This window comes from Vespula vulgaris, chromosome 2, assembly GCF_905475345.1.
Source record: "Vespula vulgaris chromosome 2, iyVesVulg1.1, whole genome shotgun sequence".
In the NCBI taxonomy this organism is placed as follows: domain Eukaryota; kingdom Metazoa; phylum Arthropoda; class Insecta; order Hymenoptera; family Vespidae; genus Vespula; species Vespula vulgaris.
Window position 1 is genome coordinate 3,203,796 of NC_066587.1, and position 22,050 is coordinate 3,225,845.

Here is a 22,050-nt window from a genome sequence, read left to right on the forward strand (position 1 = left end):
TGCTCCATGGAATCTCGTACACCTGCCGAAATTTCACCAAGACCGGTGGAATGCCCTCCCGGCTATAATGGAACGAACATCGTACAAGTGGAAAGCGCGAGGAGAGACCTACTCGTCAACTCTGCCATATGTTCATTCATAGTCTTTTGCTATCGATCGAATGCATCGATTAAGTAGATTTTATTTAACGATTCACTTATCGATTATGTTATTTTGTTTCATTGACCCAATAACGACATTCACATCTGTCTGCAGTTGTACTAGAAATTTTATAATTGTTATTAGATTTCATTTGTTGTATTATTGAAAGTATATTTTGTAAAGTGAATCATTATTTCTATCGTCTTTCAAACTAAATTATATAATTGTTAACTTTAATGATAATGTTAAATGTAAATTGCGCAGTACTATGAAAACTTTGTTTATAAAATAAATTAATAGATAAACATTTACTAGAATAAAATGACCAATATCACTCGGTGACGAATATTTACATAAAAAGTTGATAAAAATAATCGATTATTCAGAGAACGACTTGTATCGAGCGTATCATAAAAAATACTAAGGTCATTTAAAAATAAAAAATAAAATATCGCGTAAGCGATACCTAGCATAATTATCATCGAACGTCGTGTATATATATACACACACATATATATATATATATGTATATACGACACATTCCTTTAGGCTAAAATTTCGTTTTAGCATCGTTTTAAGCCATCTCTACTGATTTCAAAAAAAAAAAAAAAAAGAGAAAAAGAAAAAGAAAAGAACACGAGTCTACATTATTCTTCCCACTTTCTCCTCAAAGGCTTATAATCTTCGTTTAAAAAAAAATTCGCCGAGTATAATATTATTCATCAAAAACTATTGAGATACGATAAGAAATATCTATTCATTCGTCCATCTGTTTCATCTAATCCATCATAATGATCTAACATCAACCGTTCATTTATCCATAACAATTGTATTCGATGCAAGTTGCTCGTATATATAAACCGCCTAATCCCGAGGTCGGCATCGTACGCGCTTTATTATATGGCCTTATTCTCTGCATGCCTCACCCGGTAAACCGGTCGAGAGTAGTGTGTTCACTTTTTCTTCGACAACGTGAAACTTGTATCCCGCATACCACTTTGCTAGTGGTAGTAATGGTAGTAATGTGATTATACGAATCACTTTAATGAACATGACGAATATTGCCAATAAAGCATAGCTCGTAGAAACGCATAATTTTCTAAGATAAAACATCCGACCATCATTTTCTAGACTTTTACGATGCGACAGTACGTTTGAACTATTTTCTAAGCCAAAATGAAGAAGACACGTCGGACTAATAAAAGAAGAGTTACGACAGACGAACAATTAACGCTTTTACGGTACCCATTCGATTGACCTTGTGACGTGCATGGGTCATGTAGAAGATCGGAACAGGTTCCGTTACCATCTTCCAACCATGTACATTCCTGTGGGTTTCTGCTCATACCTGTTTATTTCTGATTTTAAAACTCCTTCGAATCTATCCGAGTCAACATGATCGAACTTCCTCGATCGTTTTAATCGTACGAAATCTCAAGAAATTTCTATGACCTTATTTAAAAGATTGATCTTCATTAACGATCGAGTTATTTATACGTCGAATATTATTATCAATGAACATTGAAATTTCTGACGACTATATTTCTTATCGCTCGAGATACATACACGTATGTATACATATACACATATATATATATATAATATAGAATATATAATTAACAAATAAAGAAAATTTTTTAAACACTTGACGCTAGGATATCCAAACGTCGAGGAACTGTAAATTTTTCCTACGAGCAAAAATGCAACAGATATCTACATAAACATATCGTGAAAAAAAAAAACGACGAGATTAATCGATTTTCATAGACAGGGATCTCGCGGAGCTCGTCTTGCGATTTTATTTCGCATTAAATTATTTTGTGTAGAAGCTAATGGTCTACAGGGATGCCCTGTTTTATTGCTGTAACGATAGTCTCGGCGATCGTGATGGACAGAAATATTTTTCTTGATGATCGAGTTATGAATTTAGTTCCACTTCTCTAGACAAGAACCATACGTTCATCGGTTCTGATTTTCCTTTCATAGTGACCGGACCTCTGTATTCCAACAGAAATTGCGGATCTTGATTCTCCGGCATGCACAAGTACCTAAAAGAAAAAAAGTAAAGACAATTTATATCGTTAAAATTGTAAAATTAAATTCAACGAATTCTATTCGGTCTACAATCTATGATTTTATTTTTCTATAGAAAAAAAGAATCGATTTCATGATTCACATGATAGACAACATTGGCAAAAAAAGTCTCATGAGTAAGACAGTATTTACCGAAGAAGCCCTTAGAATACTTTACGTAAGGTCTAAACGAATTAACTCCCTCTTGTAAGTTTCGTTCGGTTAACGTGCAGTCGATCATTCGGAGGTCGACAATCGTAAGAATGTTTCGTTACTCATAGTATCAGAGATATAAAATTTCTTTGAAATTTCTCTTCGTTCTTTCTTTTTTTTTTTTGTTATTACTGCTATTATCATTTATCGTGACCACGTTTATCGAAAATATCTCTATCATCTTAGAAGGATGGAAGTGCTTATCGACTGTTACTTCGACAGATTGTTCTCCGAGTTGGAACGCAGTTGTTTAGCGTCGCGATACAAACGGCGAGAACTCGTCGGATATTTTTCAGACGTCATAAACAGTTGTGCGGAAGGTAATATAACCTCTACGATATATTTGAAAATTCTTTAACGTGAGTACGCTTGAAAAGTAATTGAGAGAATTGGAAACGACGACGGAGATACCGGTGGTTTATTGAAGAGATATTTGCTACGTTCGCTTTTACCGAGTCAAGGAGTAATAGAGCGGAGAGCTAAGACCGTTCAGGGAAGAAAGTTCGATAATCGATAAGAGACAGGCCTAGATTTAATATTTCGTAGAGATTTTATCAGACCTGTTTACTTTTTTACGAAATTCTTAATACGCAGCAAAGTTATTCAAATGTGTTAATCGATCATTCGTATTTTTGTCTTCTGTATCCACAGAATAATAATTTAATTGAAATAAAACGTAAGATTTGCTTACTCTCTCGATAATTCATATCTTTTACTCCTTTTCTATATTCAGCGGAAAAACTGGACAAACAAGACGTCTGCGAGAGAATAGTCCTATCGGCTTTACGCTATCACAACATTACCATGATGGAAAATGGCCAAGTATGTTTATTAGGAAAATTCCATAACGTTCTTTATGTGGCAGCAAAGCTCTGCTTCGATTGGAAGTTACGAAATAACGAGATAGTTACTCGTTTGTTGAACGACATATTCTATTGTGAGAAGACATTCGAAAGGATTTTCGTGGGAGCTATATTTGGTACTAGGGTGACGCATTTTCTATCTGGTTGGAAAAGCGACTTCGAAGATCGGGAGGAGAATATCAAAGCATTGATATATTTTATGGATCATGCGATTGAAGGCAAATTGGAATATCGTTGCGCTTCTTCGACTATAAAGTCTCGTTTTATCGACGTTCCAATGGAATCTTATGGTCAGGTGGTACCGTTAAGAGTCGCGATTCAACACGGTGCACCCGATATACTTATGATAATGCTAAGATATGGAGCTTCGATAGAATCGGACAAGTTGGCACCGTCGCCGATCGAAATTCTGCTGGCTAAATTGAACGAGTACGATATTCAATCAGCTGACGAAGAAATAATCTTTCCGAAAGATTTACTCGTATGTTTGAAATTACTCTTAAGAACTATACCTATGGCAAGTGTAAAGACACCGAATCATATAGCTGCTCAAAGCGGAGTATTTAGCGTTTCTATGTACGAACATTATCCTAATCTGGTAGAGCGAAATTTGGTGCCACCGGAAAGAAGTGGATTATGTCCACCGGAATTAATACATCTCTGTCGTTGTAGTATAAGAGAGATATTATTTAAGAATTGGGCTCTTCCCCATGGCATTCAAAGACTTCAGATACCACAGACTTTGAGAAATTATCTGGACATAATGTGCGATTGATCGGAATAGATTTAGTGTTTATTCTGTGTAACTAAGGGAAAGAAAAAGGAAAAGGGTCGGTGGTAACATCGATCACGGTAAATGCTTATTTGGCACGAGAAAGCAGATGGATAATCGTTTCCAAAAGTAGGAGAAATTCTCCTTATCGCTTGATTGGTGTTCATTAAGAGACCGACGAAGACCGGCTTTCTACGAAAAATATCGATGGTCCATACGGTTCGATAGTCATTACGGTAAAATTATAAGGGGAACTAAATCTTTCCAATCCATCCTGACGATCGTCTCAATACTTTGGACTATTTTCTGGATTAAAGCGTCGTAACTAATGCAATATTGAGAGTTTTTCTCGAATTACAGGATTGTATTTATCTACTTTAAATGTATTCGAAGCGTGTTTCAAACATTTGAGAAAAGTCTTTGGATACGTAATCGCGATTAAAAATTAAATGACTTTGCTTGATTTAAGCGAATTAAAGAGAGAAAAGGGATATCTATAATCGCACATAGCTATCTATCTACACATGTGTAATTTTTGTTTTCATAAAAAAATTTAACTCCAACATGCTTGGAAATATTTTTCAACATGGAATTACACTAATTAGGAACAGTTCGTAATCAACTTTCCGTTATGTATCGGAAAAACTTTTCGCGTTTATTACTCGATGATAGAAGGAGACAGATCTATGTTAAAGAAACTTACGTCAAACACACGGTTAACGTGTAAATTACGAGAAAACTATCCGTAATATTGGCGTAAGCGACGATCTCGTAAATCATGGAGAACTCCCAGTGCTATTAGACATGAGGGAAACGGCTTCCCGATAGTACGAGTCGATCGATAATTGCACGTAATATTCTGACCTTACGGCACACGTGTAATCCTTCCTCTGGAAAATTCGTACGTAAATACAGGTAAGTACTTACGTACCTAACACTAGCTGGGAAAATTACGGTGAACGCAAAGGCGAGTATCGATGAAAGAGAGTTGAAGGGGGAAAAAAAATAAGGAAAAAAAAGAAAGTGGACGAAAAAAGGAAAAAAAATAATTGCCTCTTACCTCGGTGCGAAATGCGCAGCGCGATTTAATCGCTCGTTTCGTTCTCTGCCGTTTGCCTTCGAGTTCTCTATAGTTCGCATATCGTTTATGTGTGTATGTATGTGTATCTATCTGCGACCATTTTAAAAGTCGATCGTATAACTTTCGATGGAAGTCGAAGCCTTTTACTTTGCTCCTACGTAGATTGCAGATAAAATGCGATTTCCAACTAGGCGAACTTCAAATGAAATTCGAAATTCATGTTACTTAAAATACAAAGTTTTCGTCAAAAAGCAAAGACTTTTCGAAAAAGGGATCAACTTGACTTTACAAATGGAGATATACCGAAACAGGAAAACCTCTCGAACGAATGTCTTTCGAAATCTTTCCTTTGTCGAACGAAATCGACATTGATTCGAAGAGAATTTCTATCGCATCTTGCTTAATACGTTCTTGACGAGTTCTCTAATGAATTTCGCTGAATCAACGATTAATCCAAGCAATTGATTTTTAATCGTTCAGCCTGCGACATTAGATACTCTAATCTATTATTGTTTTTCCTGTTGAATGCAACTCTTTCGAAGTGGGTGGTCACGATCGTAACAAAGCATTTTTCGACTAATAAACGTCACTACTACTCTCGCTATTATTCGATCATTGTATCGTACTAATACTTGTAAGAAATTTCTATGGAAAAGACAATAAATCTAATCCTTTTATACAACAAATAATGATGTTTAAAATTCGTGATTGGACGATCATGTGAAATGAGATCTGTTAATAAACAATGAAATTGAAGCGAATAGTATGCTTTGTAAAAAGTAAAAGTATTTTTACCTGTAAGCATCCTCCGAAACATTTATTTTACCGGGTTCTCCGGTAGTTTCCGTTCGACTGGTAAGATTTACGGTATTTCCAAACAAACAATATCGTGGCATACGATGTCCGATTACTCCAGTTACAACTTCGCCACTGTGTATACCGATGGTGATTTTCTGCGAAAAATTTTATAACAAATAATACCTAGTTATGATCGTTCTACGAATCGATCGAATACGATCTATGATCGATATGATCTATGATCGATGACGATCGAATGATTTGTTTTCAATATATTTTTAAATCATCGAAACGCTATATTATATTATATTTTTGAAGAAAATTAGAAATATACGTTTTCCTTTGGTTAACTTTATCTTTTATATATAAAAGAATAAAAAAGAAAAGAAAAGAAAAGAAAAGAAAATACCAACCACAGGTTCTCCATCGATTTGGACCTCATCTGCGGCAAGATCCATCATATCTAGCGCAAGTCGTGCTATACATCGTGCATGACAACGACATGGTTCTGGTAATCCGCTCACCGCCATATATTTGTCGCCTACAGTTTCCACCTAGATTAAAAGTTAGTTTTGGAATTAGATTACACTGTCGTCTAACTGTCTGTAACATCTACAATTTCAAAGATTTTCACGTAACAATTCAAAGGATGACAAATGGAAATTTAAAGTTTCTGTCAATGATTAGAAATTAAAGTTTCGTAATTGTCGAAGAAGAAAATCAATTACTATTACTACAATTTATTGCTCGTTGCTGATTAAACGAAATTCTCGAAACCTTGTAAACATTAGGATTCTTCTTTGGATCGGTGAGTACGTCGAAAGCAGTATACAATTGATTGAGCATGTTAACAATCTTCATAGCACCACCAGAATCTGTGTGAGCTGCACAATAAGCTCCAAACCCGACGATTCCCGAGAAGAGAAGTGTCACGCAATCGTATTTCTTTGCGGGTACTGGCCTCGAATGCCTAAGTTCGTTCGCCACGGAAATCGGCAATACAGAGTATAGTAACCTATGGGTTAAGAAAGAGAGAGAGAGAAAGAGAGAGATCTTTCGTATGCTATCGAAAAAATTTCAAATCGAAGAAATTAATGAAAATAAACTGCCATCTTTCATCTGTAATTACTTTTATATTCGAGATTTCAAACATAAAATAGGAAGAAACTTATTTTGTCAACTATAATCGGCTTATTGTCAAAGTAATATTCATTTTCATCGGTATGACCAATTCTAGAACGTGATATTATAATGCAATTAAATTGAACGATATTTCCGTCGAGATAAGGAAAGAACAAAGAAATAAAAAGAAACAGAGAGAGAGAGAGAGAGAGAGAGAGAGAGAGAGACAGAGACAGAGAAGAAAGTAATTTCTCTAAGAAGAAAATTTTATGATGTGATAAGAGTCCATTTCAAGAGATTCTTATGGAAGCTAAATAGAGAACGAGCCCGATGGGGATCCCTTTATCAGAAAGTTCCGGTCCAACAGAAATCCTTACCTGTCGGTCTTTTGCTTCTCACCGTCGAGTTCACGATACGTCTGCTGTAACTTATCGGTGAGTAATTCCAAGTTTCTTGTCAACTTATAATCCGCTTCGAACTGCTCCGACATCAAGACGAGGTCCCTCGTTGCATCGTGTAGTGGCACATCGCTTAGGTATAAACCACGTCTACGACACACCAATCAAGAATTAGTATGCTCTTCTAGTCTTGACATATTTTTCCTTGATAACTTTCTCTTTAATCTCTTTTTACATATTTTTTTTTTATTTGCAAATAAATACTATTACAAATGCAAAAGTACGTTTGACGATGCTCACTTTATATTTTTCCATATAATAAATTTGTTAAATAAAGAAATATACGATTCCATGTTTGTTATTCTTTCTTCTTTTCTCATTCTTCCTTCCTACTTTAAATTACATAAAGAAAAGAAGTTCTCTAAAAAGTACGAACATTACATACATCGCGTGCGCGCGCGCGCGTGTACGTGTATATACGTATGCGTAACCGGTTGCGATTCAAAGAGAAAGAAGAATGAGTACAGGTAATGTCCTTAAGAAAGTAGAAAGTTCTTGCTTCTTGAGTACGATAAAAGTTGGATGCGCCTTAAGGTGGGAGCCGAACTACTTGCTAAATCATGCTTCTTCCTTCATAGAAACGGACTGTTAAGTTTTAAAAGATCTTAAATGAACAGTAAATTGACGGGAAAATCAAAGAAGATCATCCAATTGTCATTCTATGACATAATTCTTTATAATTTATAAGTTATATATATATTTTTTACAATCTATTACCTCGTAAGATCGTCGAGATTCATAACACTGGGATAAGAGAGGAAAATTGTCAGATCGTTCTCAGGTATGTACAACATTTGACCCTTCAACAAAAAATGGGAATATTTCATCAAGTACGAAGCGACAAATGTAAATTTCTTAAATGATTAATGACTCATTCAACGACTAAGCTTCTTTGCGCGAATGCAAATGTAATCTGTGTTTTAAATGACTTTAATAATGTCTTTTGAGGTGGCAAAAAAAAGAAAAGAAAAAAGTTCAATCGCTTTGTACAATAGACAATGAGAATGACTTCATAGAAAACGATTAAGTCGATTCGTCGAGTGATCTTCGGTTATAAATTTACATCGTACTTTTTCTATTATCAAAGTTTAATAAATTTTACTAACCTTCAGACGTAGATACGCGTATTCTTCCGAGGATGCAACACGCATCGCTCCTTTTTTAGTCCTCAACACGTAGACAGTGTTTATGTGTGACAGTATGTTTTCAAATGTTAATTCCAAATGCGGCCTGACCTAGGAATGTCGACGACATTATGCAGCCTTGTTTTGCGAGAATTTATTTATCGGGTGCGGAAGGAATGTGCCAGAATTCATAATGCAGTTCGCTGGAATATAATCGACCATCAAATCTCTTTTCGTATCGAATCGAAATGTCCTGTATAGACTTATTGTGAATATAAGATTGGACATAGCTATGTATGTGTACCTATATATATGTATGTATATGTGTATATGTTTAGAAAATTTGTAAGTCAAGCATTTTTTGACATTTTTACTCTGATCTTAAGAAATTTACTTGTTTGGAAAACGTATTCTATTTCGATAAAAATATTATTCAAAAAAAAGGGTAAATAGACGAATATAATTAAGAACACGCGAGAAACATTTTATTTTCTTTGTACTAGTGAAACATCGAGATAAAATTAAAGGATAATGGAAAGTGTCAAGTATTTCTATTTTATTTATTACATACGTGATACAGTCACGGATTGATGCTAATACGAAAACGTAATAACGTAGCCGGACTGGACACAACGCGTGTGTCATGTCGCTGGCAATAAACTGGATTCGAAAGATGTATGATAGCGTGCGCATGAATATGTATGAATTATAGGAACGGGAGGTTTGGCAACGAGGAATACACGACGCAATTATGTTAGCTCGTTGCTTGGTAACAATTAAGATCGAGTTTCGAAAATTAGCTAGGGAAATTTAGCGAGTGAAAGCAAATTAATTATAAATTAATATCAGCAGGTAATATTTCAAATAAACGGGACATGGAAGCGATACATCTTTAAATTTGAAGCATGATTTTGATATCAACTTTTATAATTGAATAATCGATGACGTACAGAATTATGTGAATAAAAAATTGTTAAAGAAAAATCGAAAATGCAAAACTTATTCGACACAAATATGAATTTTTCACTTACGGCAAAAAGTATGTCGGTTAATTTGCAACTACCACTGCAGACCTGTGGTAAAATACGAGTGATGGTGTAGCCTGTTTGCACTATCGTAAGATCCCGGTCGAACATAATATGGAAAGGAAACACTCTGCAAAACGTAGTGGGGCTCACCTTTGGTTCTATGACAACCAATGAAAAATTTGTATATATTCTACATTCAAAATACAAAAAATATATCGACAAAAATATAGCTACCTATATATATACATATATTACATATGTATATATATATATATATATATATATATATATATATATACACGAGAAGAACAAAAAGTATTTATAACCTCGTTTCATTTTATAATAAAAAATATCAATTAGAATCTCATAAAGTTTTTGACCTATGAATGAATGACGAGAAAATAAAAATCCATGATAAAGAATCGATTTAATAAAAACGAGCTGACGATTTGAGCGAATTTCATAACGTCACGTTTTCTCATTAATAGTCGCGACCTAGAGAGTCCCATTAATTCCAGCGATAAATTGATTTTCTAATTTAATAGGAATTTTGCATTCCGCATGTACTAGTACGTTCGAAAGAAATTTATCTTACTCACCAGCAGACAACATTTCATGTTCGACGATCATAGAATTCGAAACGACACCAGGTCCCGATGTATTGGTTATCAAGAATTGAACATGATCACATTCGTTTTTCGTCTTCAGGATCTCCATGTCCACGTCTGTCCCGTGAAGCTTTTTTGCCACGGTCTGCAGAATAAAAATTTATATTTATGCTCTTTTACTGTCACAAAACTGTTTACATTATGTATACATATTTTCTGTAATATTTTTAACAATAGTTTTGGCGAATGTTCAAATTCTCAATATCTATAAAATATACTCCTTCGATTTTTAAGAAAAAAAAAGAAGAATATAATGATTCTGCATTTACTATGAAATTCAGAATATTTTATTAGATATTTTGATAAAACGTCCTATAGCGTTATACATATATACATATGATATTCTATGGTAGAATGTATTATATAATAAAAATATTCTCGTTTAACATTACATGAAATTCAACAATACTTTTAAATCCCTTATTTATAAGTATACCTTAACAATTCCAATAACGATGTATTCCAAACCCGGTCGATCCGAGTAATAATGCAATACCAAAGCACCATCCTCTGGTCTTTCTGTACATCGAAAAGATGGTGCCCTCATTCCAGGATACAAAGTACCCAAATGATCATGAAGTGCATCTAAATTCTAAAATAAGAAAAAGACATACCTTCCTAGTATATATTTTTATATTTATGATAACATTTATGACAATTTAATTTAAATCAATATTTGATATTTGAAACGATATTATTCGCAATTCGAGATCGTAAATAATAAAGATATTTAATTTGATTAACGTGTTAAATGTAAAAATGAAAAAGATTCAAAGAGATGATTCAGTAACGTATCGTTAAAAATTTAGAAAAATGTCAAAAGTCGTTTCACTGATACGACTAGAACGGATCGGGCGAATGATCGAGCACGACATTTTCAAAACGGTGTAAAGGATGAAAGAAAATAAAATTCTTCGAACATTATGACAAGAACATAGTGCCGGATCGTGAGACTGCGTACGATAAAAGCTGGAAATGAAAAAGCCGAGTGAGCAGAAGCTTCTTAATGGGCTTCACCTGTTTTCTTATCTTATACCATCTCTTTCTATTTCTTTCTCTCATTCTAATAAAAATTGCTTGCTTGACTCGACCCAAAAGGATTATCCAAAAAATATCTTTTTCTAAACCTTCTGCTTTGAACGATATGTCTTTCTAATAGACCCGCAGGAGCCATGACCTATCCTAACGGAAAACTGGTTAGACGGGAAGCATCAAAACGAATTATGATATATCATCGACATTGTGTACGTATCATAAACGCGAGAATTATGCTAATAAAACTAGTTTGCCGTACGTGCAAAAATATCTATGTAGTACATAAAAAAAGAAAAAAATCTATGTTTACGTAATAAAAGAGAGATTAATTATATTTTACCATATTAGAGACTATATTATAAATTACTGTTGATTTAAGAAATAATGAATCCTTGACATACGATTTACCTGCAAAAAATCTCTAGGTGTTGCTCCAAGAACTTGAAGGATTTTATCGTATCCGGAATCCTGACAGAAGTCAAAGAACATTCGTCCGAACAGTTCCAATATATCGTTTGCAGGAATGTCTAGAAAATGAAATGAGCTTAATGGATATAAAACTGATTTAAATCTAGGACAAATTAATAAAGCAAACTCCCACACGCATCCCTCCTGTTTCGTGGATTTATACGCTATTATAAATCATGTATATTTGGTTAAATTATTTTCACGATCGCACCGTTATTGTTAATATCGGTTAATTGTTATATATTTACTTGAATATTGTAAAGCAAGTTGTATGTTGATTTAATATTTATAATATATCGAACATTACGTATCATTGTCTACAAATAATATATATTATAATTTCGCCTGAGCTTATTTAATCTCCCTGTTTATTTTGTTTGATTAATAAATTTTAATAATTCTATAATAAAACGTATACATATAGTATTTTAATAACAAACAAAACAATAAAATCATACATGATTAACAAATATTACATTTCGAATTAAGAATAAAAAAATTGATATTAAAAGAATTTATATTTGTTAAATTGTTAAATAACTAGTATATCGATTACCTATATAATTATGTTTAGAAAGTATAGTATACATACTCAATCGATTAACAGCGGCTGCTATAAGATTATATGTAATTTCATCGTCATAAATTTGTCGTACTAGAAATTGTCCGTCCATATTAACAGCAGCATCTTTCCTAAAGCAATAAAATTGTGGCAATTATTTTGCACATATAAGTATACCTATGAGAGCAATTAAACAGAAAGATTAACAATGACATATAAACGCGATAAGCAATAGAACAATAAGATACAAGAGATAGCTTGTAAAACGTGCAAACAAGAAGGTATTTAGAAATTATATTTACGTTTAAATCAACTACGAAAGACACAAATTATAAGGGGCAATAACGAGCGTTTCATGGGTCGTCTAGTAAATAATAGAGAAAGCACGATACAGAGAGCTAGGAATATTAAATTAGTCTAATGAAACTTTATTTCTTTTGAATTAATAACTATATACCAACATTTGTATTATCTTAATATTTCATCTTCTTCTGGGACCACTCATTTTATGAATTGCAACAAAAATAAATATTTTAATAACTCTTCTAAATTTTTTCAATTTAATTGTTCAATATAGCTATATCCTCGGTGTTAATTTAACTTTGGAGCTTTTCTCGAAAGCTTTACATAAATTTAAAACAAATCTATACAATTTTGAATATTACTATAATATCAATGGAAAAAGAAGTTAAAATTGTAAAATAAATTGTTTACTTTTAAATTTATCGTGAATTTTTTACTGACGGTGTTTGGCTGAAATATTATAAAATTTGAATATTCGAAGGAAGGGAGAACTTCGAAATAATGACGTGCAATTTGCAAACACGATGCCATTCCCGAGAGAGCAGCGGTGAAACCTCATTTAGGCTGAGTAAAGTGACCCTCTTATATGAGCCTCTAAGTGCCGTCGTAGCATTTCAGTTTCAGGGTAACTTCTATTTTCAGTACAATGGCGAAACACGGGGTACGTGAAATTTGTTGTCGCCCTACGTAACAATTCCTTCCAATTAAAACTAAATCGAGTCTCATTAAGATTTCCTCCAAAATAGAACACTTCTTGAAAATATCAATTGATATAACAATAATAACTATATTCACGCCAACTTTCGTTAATGAAATTACTAATTAGATTTAATCTTTCAGTTGTCTAGTTCCAATTAGACCATTAATTAATTCTCAACGTGAGGAACGTACGAGGGATGTACATGCTCGATTATTATTATTATAGCGAACCGTTTCAACAACTTCGACAGCTATCTAAACAAGTACATGCTAATTTGATTCTCAGAATATCACGAATTAATATCATTTCTATTAGATAGAAAATATGTCTTATATTGTTTTTCTTTTTTTTTTTCAATAAAATCACTATGAAATTTCACTATGAGATTCATCGTAGGCATTCTTATAATTATAAGAGCAACCGAAATTATTATATATTTCATTTATATTATTACATATTATATTATAAATTAATATATATTTAAGATTAAGAAAATATTATTTTGCTTTGAACGATCTTGAAACAATATTTCTCTTCTATAAAATTTACAACGGTTTACATTCACATTTTAGCCTGTTCCAAGATACTTTGATATTTTCAAATACTCTATAGATATACTTAGGAAAGGGTATATAACAGGTACGATCGAAGATTCAGTCGAATAACTTTGTTAAAATAATTTGTAGCGTATCGTATAAACATAATAAATATAATTAGTAAATGATCTATAGTAAAGGTTGACATTTTCTCGTAAATTTACAATTCTATTTTTGCTAATTGAATTTTTCTTTACTGTTTGACTGTTTTTAATCAATACCTTAAAGAAATTGAATGGTTCTGCCAAAGCGTTTAAAACGGAACACGTACTTTACTATCGTAGGTGGATAACGTGATCGAGTAAACGATGGGATTTTCCGTTAAGACGAAGTAAAAAGGTAAAAGTAAAAGTATCGACGCGAGATTCTGAGAATAATGGCTGCGTCTTTCGTTTGAAGAAAAACGAGATAAACGAGGGAGCTTTTAGGCAATGTGCTAAGAGTTGAAAGGTTTCGTGTAATGCAATCTTTCGTTCGGCTGTAACTCGAACTTTCACGATGGCATTTACTTGTTCTTGAAAACGCTTCATGCTTGATAAAATGAATAGAATTTTATATCCACGTATCAACTTAAAATACAATGTCGCAAACATTGTACTCCTTTGTACTAAAATTTCTCCAAATTAAATCCATTCTTATTAAATGACATTTCTCCTTCTACAAGAAACTTTTTTTTTAATTTTGATGAATTTAACGGAGCTCCAACGGTTTATTAACAGAATAAGCATGCTTCAAGAAAAGTATATTGAAGTTAGCAAAAGCAATATAGCATGGATTGAACGTAAAAGAAGACTCTATTAAGATAGTTCACATTCGAGGATTGGGACAAGATATGTACTATATAAAGGATCATAATATTACGAGCAGTAAGTACCTACTCGAAACAGCAAAGAGAGCTACTAGAAGCATAAATTATTCTTCTCGAGTTGATATCTTTGTGTTCGTAAAGATATCATATCGAAGAAATATCGTTTCTAAATCCTACTACGATATTCAGTATCTCACAAATAAAATAAATAAATCGTCCTCTTTGTTTTTATGCAATATGCCAATGCTTTATGATAGAAATATTCATTCATTATTCTTATATCAAATGGACAAGAAAAACAGCAATTTAGAAGGGTTCGCTAGATCTATCTGAGATAAAAGGTAATTTCAGTTAGAACACTACCGAGGCGATAAACACGAATACGTTATGTTTGCTGCGCTCAGCGCGAAAAGCCTCGAGTGTGTGCAAGTGACCGGGAATATTTATGCGATACAACAGTTCAAATTTACAGCATCATTTCCCTATCGAAATGGCCTACGCCCTTCTACTGTTGTTCTCAGAAAAATAAAAATGACGGAGAGAAAATAAAAAATTTGATATTTCTTTCATTTTCATAGAAATATTTAAACGATGCTACATACATCGTTGAAACGTTATACGCGTCGAATGAACTCCAAATTTGTTAAATTTTTCAATAAAGTGATTTTTTCTCGATGTTTCTTTTATTTCATTTTAATTAATTCAAATATTAAATTTTAAATATAAATTACTCCGAGAGAATCGATTTGAGTACTGAGCTCGATTAGATAGTTAAGATTTCTGAAAGTTTTATATATATAGTCCATTAAGAGAAAGCGTAAGAAAAAATCAACAGAACCGTTCGAGCGAAGCGAGAAAAGGCAAACTGAAAGAAAGATCGTCTTCGTGGCTTTTACGGAATTACAAAAGAAAACGAGGTGCATCGATCTTAGCGATAAACGACATTGATAGTTGAAAAGCACGTGGTCGGGACAAAAAGGAATACTCGATCCATCTTCGACGTGCTGTGAAAACGAAGAAAAACGAGGATCGAACGAGCTAGCTACGTGTCTAAAAAGGTAAAGAGAGGATAAACGTGATACACGAAAACAAGCGATAAAAATAATATTATAAAGTTCGCGGGTGTCTCATGCAGAAATGGATTTCCATTGGGTATCGAAAGCAACAATATTTCAGCCCTTCCTTTTTCTTTTGTTCTTTTTAAATTATTTTTTTTTTTTTGTAGATTTTACCTACTTTATCTCATCCCATGTTTTGCTGCCAAAGTTCTTCACAACGAGGAGCTCGAGAGCGTAATTCACGAAACCGTACTGCACATATGACAGAAAGAAAAGAAAAAAAAAGGAGTCGATTAAAAATGGAGGGAAAACATGAAAATCACTGGAAAGCGATCATTTCAAACGCTCGACTTGAAGGGAGGAATGTAATTTAAATGAACAAGGAAAAATCTGAGCTGTCACATGCGATAAAGTTTTCATCAGTGATTCGAGTCAACGTCAAAGTCGTCCTATGCGATCTCGTTTTGTTTTCTTTCTTTCTTTCATTTAAAGTTCGTTAAAAATAATTTTCCTTTCCCCTGTCTCCCTAAACCTCTTCTCCCTCCCACGCACCCCCTCTCCCCACCTCTCTCTCTCTATATATATATATCTCTCTTTCATTCTTCAACCCACCGCCCCTTCCGCCCCTCCACCCCACCACCCTTTCACGACGCGTCAAACGACTGCTCGAGATGTCGAAGAAGATCGGAACGGTGATCATGAGGAATCGGCGAGTCGATCTTTGTTCCGAGAACGTACCATGTCTAGGCTGATTCTGCGATCGAGCTGACTGGAAGCGACGAAATTCTCTCTCACTCTTTACGTATCATTCCATTCTAATTGGCATAGGATGCCGTGTTTACCTCGTGCACACGAGTCGCGTACTGGAAGACGCTCGAGCGTACGCTCCGAGGCGATAAGTATCGATTTTCTTGCTAGCATTCGCGCCACCTGGTGTTCGTGTCGCTGTAACGTTGCTCCCTCTTCCACCTCTTCTTTCCTTCTCACTATCCTCTCTCTCTCTCTCTCTCTCTCTCTCTCTCTTTTTCTCACACACACACTCTCTCTCTCTCTCTCTCTTTCTGTCTATCTCTTTCACCCTCTTTCCATGTATTCTATCCAACACCCTCGAAACCACCAACGGCCGGTGCTCTTCTTCGATTCGTAGACCAACGCTACCACTGACAAAGGCGACGAGAAAGACGATGACATGACCTGGAATCGACGAGTCTCGATATATCCTCTTTTACTCTTTCCTATTTCTTTCTTTCTTTCTTCCCTTTTATTCCTTTTATTTCGCCTTACCATTTCTCCTTACGTATTACTTCGATTTCCTATATCTAATACACCTTCTAATCACCTTTCTTTCATTTTGTCTTAGTTCCTTTCTATCTCATTTTAGACAATTGAATTCCTACTTACCTTGGTACCTACGAATCCCGTTTGTGTAACTTCATGACATGTCACAGGTTTGGCGCTGTTCCGTCGAAAGGGCGCTTTCCTTGCTTTCTAACTTGATGGATTTGCTTTGAACTCTACTCAATCTCGAGGTCCGGTGGTTTAATGAATTAAGGGAGAAGAGAGCATTTCCTTGTTGGTTCGTTCAAATGAAAATGTAGTTCGGTTTCAACGCTTTTTAACATAGCAAAAAGCTGAAAGTTTGCTCCGACTCTTCAAAGAGAAAAAGGGAAAGAAAAAAAAAATAAATAAAATATTAAAGAAGAAAAAAAAATGAAGAAGAAGAAAAACGAAGAAGAAGAATGAACAACGAAGAAAATAAAAGCATTTCGAAATTCTTCGACCGACATTTTCAAGCTGCGAAGTTTTCATCTTCTTAATCTCTATAACACGGTCAAACAACCGTTTATCTTCGAAGAGAATATTCGACTTAACCTTCCGATAGTTTAATTATTCCTTAACTTTGTTTAGGGGGTATCGACGACGCACGCTTGCCCACAGCAGCTGTTATAGGTTCAAAGCAGCTTTGCAGTTTGACGTATTTTCAATATACGGGAGACAACTCAGGACGCTCTACACGTTTTCTCTACGGTATACCTAACGTACTTTAACCGAGTTTTGAATTATCTACAAGCGTTGAAGTATACGTAGCAAGTCCAAAAGGGAAACATTATTCCTTTAACTAAAAGATTCGCTTGTTCGAAGTGGAAATTTTATTAACGCAATATCGATAATCGTCAAGTTAGTCGAATTTATTAAAGCATTAATTTTTAATTCGAAGATTGAAAGTATCACGTAGGTATTATATACGTAATAATAGGTACCTAATATTACAGGATATTTGATATACTTGATTTGCTTCATTGAAATACTTTATGAATAATCTTATATTACTTTAGATGCTAATCAATTTTTGACTGATCTACGTTAATAAATGAATTCGTTTGAATGAAAAATGCGAACGATGTTACCGCGGTCGTTCAAATATTTTATCACTCAAAGTATATCTAAATTTTTATTTATCGTATTTCATCCTGCTGTACCTTTATTTTCTTGGGAAAAACAAAAAAGCAAAGTATAACTAAATGAAAATAATATGAGAAAATAGTCTTACTCAATATTAAAAGCACTTCGGCGCCCCTTTATATCATATTACCCGTAGTCTCGACTCTTACCCTATCTCTTTTCTCTTTCACTCTTGCTAAAGCATTCTTTTGCGTTCTTTTTACGCGAAGAACAATTACACCGATGCATACCGAGTAATACGGTAAATGAAAGGAACGTGAACGATAAGTCGAGAAGAATTTTCTTTGAAGAGTATACTTGATATACCTACTTTCTTGCTTGAAAAATAATTGTGAAAAAAGAACATTTTAATCGTTTCGAATTTCACTTTGAAAGTTTATATTCAGGGAAAATTGTACATGAACTCGGGATCAATAACGTATTCATATAAATGATTCGAGTTTATTTAATCTAAGTAATTCTTTAAGCTGCCGTCTCTTTCTCTCTCCCCCTATCTTTTTCTCCTTCTCTGAAACTGATTATCGATAATTTATGACATAAAAGGATTCAAATATAGACATTAAACCGCCGTGAAATTTTTATATAATTTATCGTAACGTAACGATATTATTTATAGCTATGTTCTTCGTCAAACCCGAGAAAAATAAAATCGTCAATAACTGAGCGAACATTTTTCTTCTTCTTGAAAGTACCGGTACGATCACGAAATATTTTCTGCCACTTAGAAAGAAAGTGCACTCGGTATATGCAATATACCTACCTACATAACTGAACCTTGTGATTCAGCGAAATCGTATCCTTCTGAAAACGACAAGACGTGGGTATTTTCTTTCGCTCGGAGTAAAATAGCATGTGGAAGGAAGCATTCTAAGAAATGAAAGTTTAATACACGCTCAAGTTTGACTGTCGGATCGGTCTTCTCGTCTTCGAGTTCCAGAACATGGAGATAAGAGTCTACGCGGAGGTAAGAAGAGGAAAACTTCGACGAGGAAAGGCCTTCTTTGAGGCATGTAAATATTTAGGGTTTAACTGGTACTTTGGATATTACGCAACACTGACATCTCAAGAGTGAAGTACTATTTAAGGATGACCCGGTTTTCCGAAACCGACTTTACTTGAGTACGGTGACGGCAAAAAAAAGAAAATAAAAAGAAAAAAGAAGAATGATAATTTCTATTTGAACTGTGTCTATCAAGAAGAAAAAAAGAAAGTTGGAAACGTCGAACTCGGATAAGGAAGCGAACGAGAGATTGACACTTCTAATTAATTCATCGAGATGGAAAATGTTCGCATTAATTTTCATTTCTTTTTCTTCAAATATCAATTTTCACGGCAAATATCTCTCTGTTATCAAATATCAAGGGGAATCAGAGACAAAGGATTTTTATAGAATTTTTAGAATGAATTATTACCCAAGAGAAACGTAGAATAGTGTATAAAATTTTGATCAATATGACCGTTACCCGTGTCACTTGATTCACTATGTCGTAATCTTTATGGACGATATAATCATAGAAGAAAACTACATGTATTCCTTACGTATTATTGGAAAAAGAAACAGCTAGCATCTTGGTATCCCATTTTCACAACAATCGATAGATACGTATGCTGGACCGGACAGCCGAATTAATCACGAACTCTTCTTAAAACATATTCCTAACATTGAATCTCTGCTATCCGACTTTCTCAAAGAATTTCTTTCTAAAGAAGAAAAAAATGGATATGAGAATCGTTCGAATGGAAATCTATTCTTTTTCTTCTTTTTTGTTTTCAGAATTATTGTCGATACCAGGAAAGAGTACATATACGTTATTATGGTCGAATATGTGGAATAAATGAATAACTTGAGAGAATAAATGGGGAACAGAACGTAGGAAAAATAAGAAGAAATTAATAAAACACATATATGTGACTATGCCGACATCATATTACATGTGTATGAACATGTTAAACAACATATTTTCAAATGCTTTTTTTTACTTACTATCGCATATTATAACACCGCATAATGTAATAACGCAAGTCATTACTTTTTATTCCTCAAATTCCATTCATACCTAATGTAACAGAACGATTCAAACGACTATAATTACCAGTTTTTATGAGGTGGAACTAAGAGCTTTTATAGAAGAGGTAAAAGCACTCGAATATCAATGATAAATTTCTTCTTACTATATATCTACATTTACTTCCGTCATGACCAATGATCAATTCTCTTTTTCGAGGGAGAAATAATGAAAGTTGTACTCGAGTAAGTACCTCGATAGTAAAGAACGAATACTTGGAGTTTTACGAGAGTGCCCATTCCCTTCTAATAGCACCCTCACTACCACAACACCACTCTTTCGTTCAGAATTACGAAGTACGGACGAACGATTTTACTGTCCTTAGAACGAAACGATGCCACGTTGGCAATCGATCGACGAAATTAAATGACTCCATGTGATTTAAAGCTCCTCGTACGTTTCTCAAAGAGTGAGTAATAATCACTACTACTGACGACAAAGATTTTGTCGCCTTGGTTTGGTAAGATAAGCGAGAAAAGAAAAAATAAAACGTGAAGGAACGGACAAGGCAGACAAGGTTACGTTATTGTTAAACCGAAAGGATCACAAGATCGAATAAATTTTAGTAACTAGTGTTTGGCTGGAGTTGAGAAGGAGAATGAAGAGGGATCTTGAAGAATGTCGAAGGGTAAAATAAAATAAAGTTTGTCCCGTAAAAATTAATGGACTCGACGATGGGAAGAATTTAGAAATTCTTCTTCGAGTTTTGCCCTTTTATTGGAAGCTTTTGTTGGACTCCAATCGGGCAAACGTCTTTTAAATGGCCAACTAGAAGGCTGTTTATTTATATAGTATACACTAAAAAGAAGGAACTGTTGGATAAGCGGAAAGATTGCGCAATTTGTAATAGAATATTTCCATGATAAAAGACGAACTAATCGTCTCGACTTTTTTATTGAAATTACGATCGTATCTTTCTTTTCGTTGAGCTTCTAAAAGCATTAAAAAAGTAATTAATTACCACATTGCCACTTAAATTGCCATTTTAAATGAATCAAATTAATAACTCAATATTGCTTGGAATATTTGAATTAAAATCAAGTTCTCATTACTCTTTCCAAAGCTCGTAATCAACTTTGTTCCAGAACTGAGAGTTCTTGTATATATATTTATATTTGAGGAAACATTTGCGCTCGATATATAACGTAAGAGATATTCGTTATAGAAGGCTACTTTGTTAACCTCATTAGGAAATCTCGTTAATTCGATAACGTGCATCGTATAATTATGACATATATATGAATATATATATATATATATATATATATATATATGTATACACATATATTTATAATGTTTTTAATTATGATATATATGTACACTACGTTGTAAACATTTAATCAATTTCTGATTAACTTTATAAACGATCAGAAGAGTCATAGAGATCCTATTATTAATAATTCTCAAGTAATATTGAAAGCGAACATTAAAAAATCATTTGATTGAAGTCGCTCAAACTGAACCGAGGCAATTTACAAAGTTCGCGATATACTTTCTATATAAGTATTCTATGTAAGTATGATTATTTCTCGAAACTTGATTCGGAGCAAAAACTAAAAACGAAGGAAAGAGATTACGACTGGCAAGGGCGAACTTCGTTCTCGCGTAATCGGACGTGGGAGAATAACCGAACTGAGATTAACCCACTTT

At 33.8% G+C, this 22,050-nt stretch overlaps 2 protein-coding genes across 5 annotated transcripts; one reads left to right on the forward strand and one right to left on the reverse strand.

The window, feature by feature from the left end:
• Positions 1 to 1,662: 1,662 nt before the first annotated feature.
• LOC127072826 (guanylate cyclase soluble subunit beta-1) lies at positions 1,663 to 16,769 on the reverse strand. 4 transcript variants are annotated; one of them, XM_051013599.1, is made up of 15 exons: positions 16,610 to 16,769; positions 16,050 to 16,123; positions 12,437 to 12,537; positions 11,785 to 11,903; positions 10,778 to 10,933; positions 10,273 to 10,426; positions 9,677 to 9,831; positions 8,628 to 8,756; positions 8,239 to 8,321; positions 7,441 to 7,611; positions 6,719 to 6,956; positions 6,355 to 6,495; positions 5,939 to 6,096; positions 5,123 to 5,339; positions 4,824 to 4,952 (listed from the first exon to the last, which is right to left on the reverse strand). In XM_051013599.1, the coding sequence occupies exons 1-15, from the start codon at positions 16,610 to 16,612 to the stop codon at positions 4,839 to 4,841; spliced, it is 2,013 nt and encodes a 670-aa protein (XP_050869556.1). In that variant the 5' UTR covers positions 16,613 to 16,769; the 3' UTR covers positions 4,824 to 4,838. The 4 variants fall into 4 exon arrangements, with proteins under 4 accessions (XP_050869559.1, XP_050869556.1, XP_050869558.1 ...); XM_051013601.1 differs by having other exon boundaries at positions 16,046 to 16,123; positions 16,610 to 16,685; XM_051013602.1 differs by lacking the exons at positions 4,824 to 4,952; positions 5,123 to 5,339 and adding an exon at positions 1,663 to 2,189 and having other exon boundaries at positions 16,610 to 16,768.
• LOC127072851 (uncharacterized) lies at positions 2,478 to 5,832 on the forward strand. Its single transcript, XM_051013660.1, has 2 exons — positions 2,478 to 2,747; positions 3,161 to 5,832. The coding sequence occupies exons 1-2, from the start codon at positions 2,618 to 2,620 to the stop codon at positions 4,063 to 4,065; spliced, it is 1,035 nt and encodes a 344-aa protein (XP_050869617.1). The 5' UTR covers positions 2,478 to 2,617; the 3' UTR covers positions 4,066 to 5,832.
• Positions 16,770 to 22,050: the final 5,281 nt, after the last annotated feature.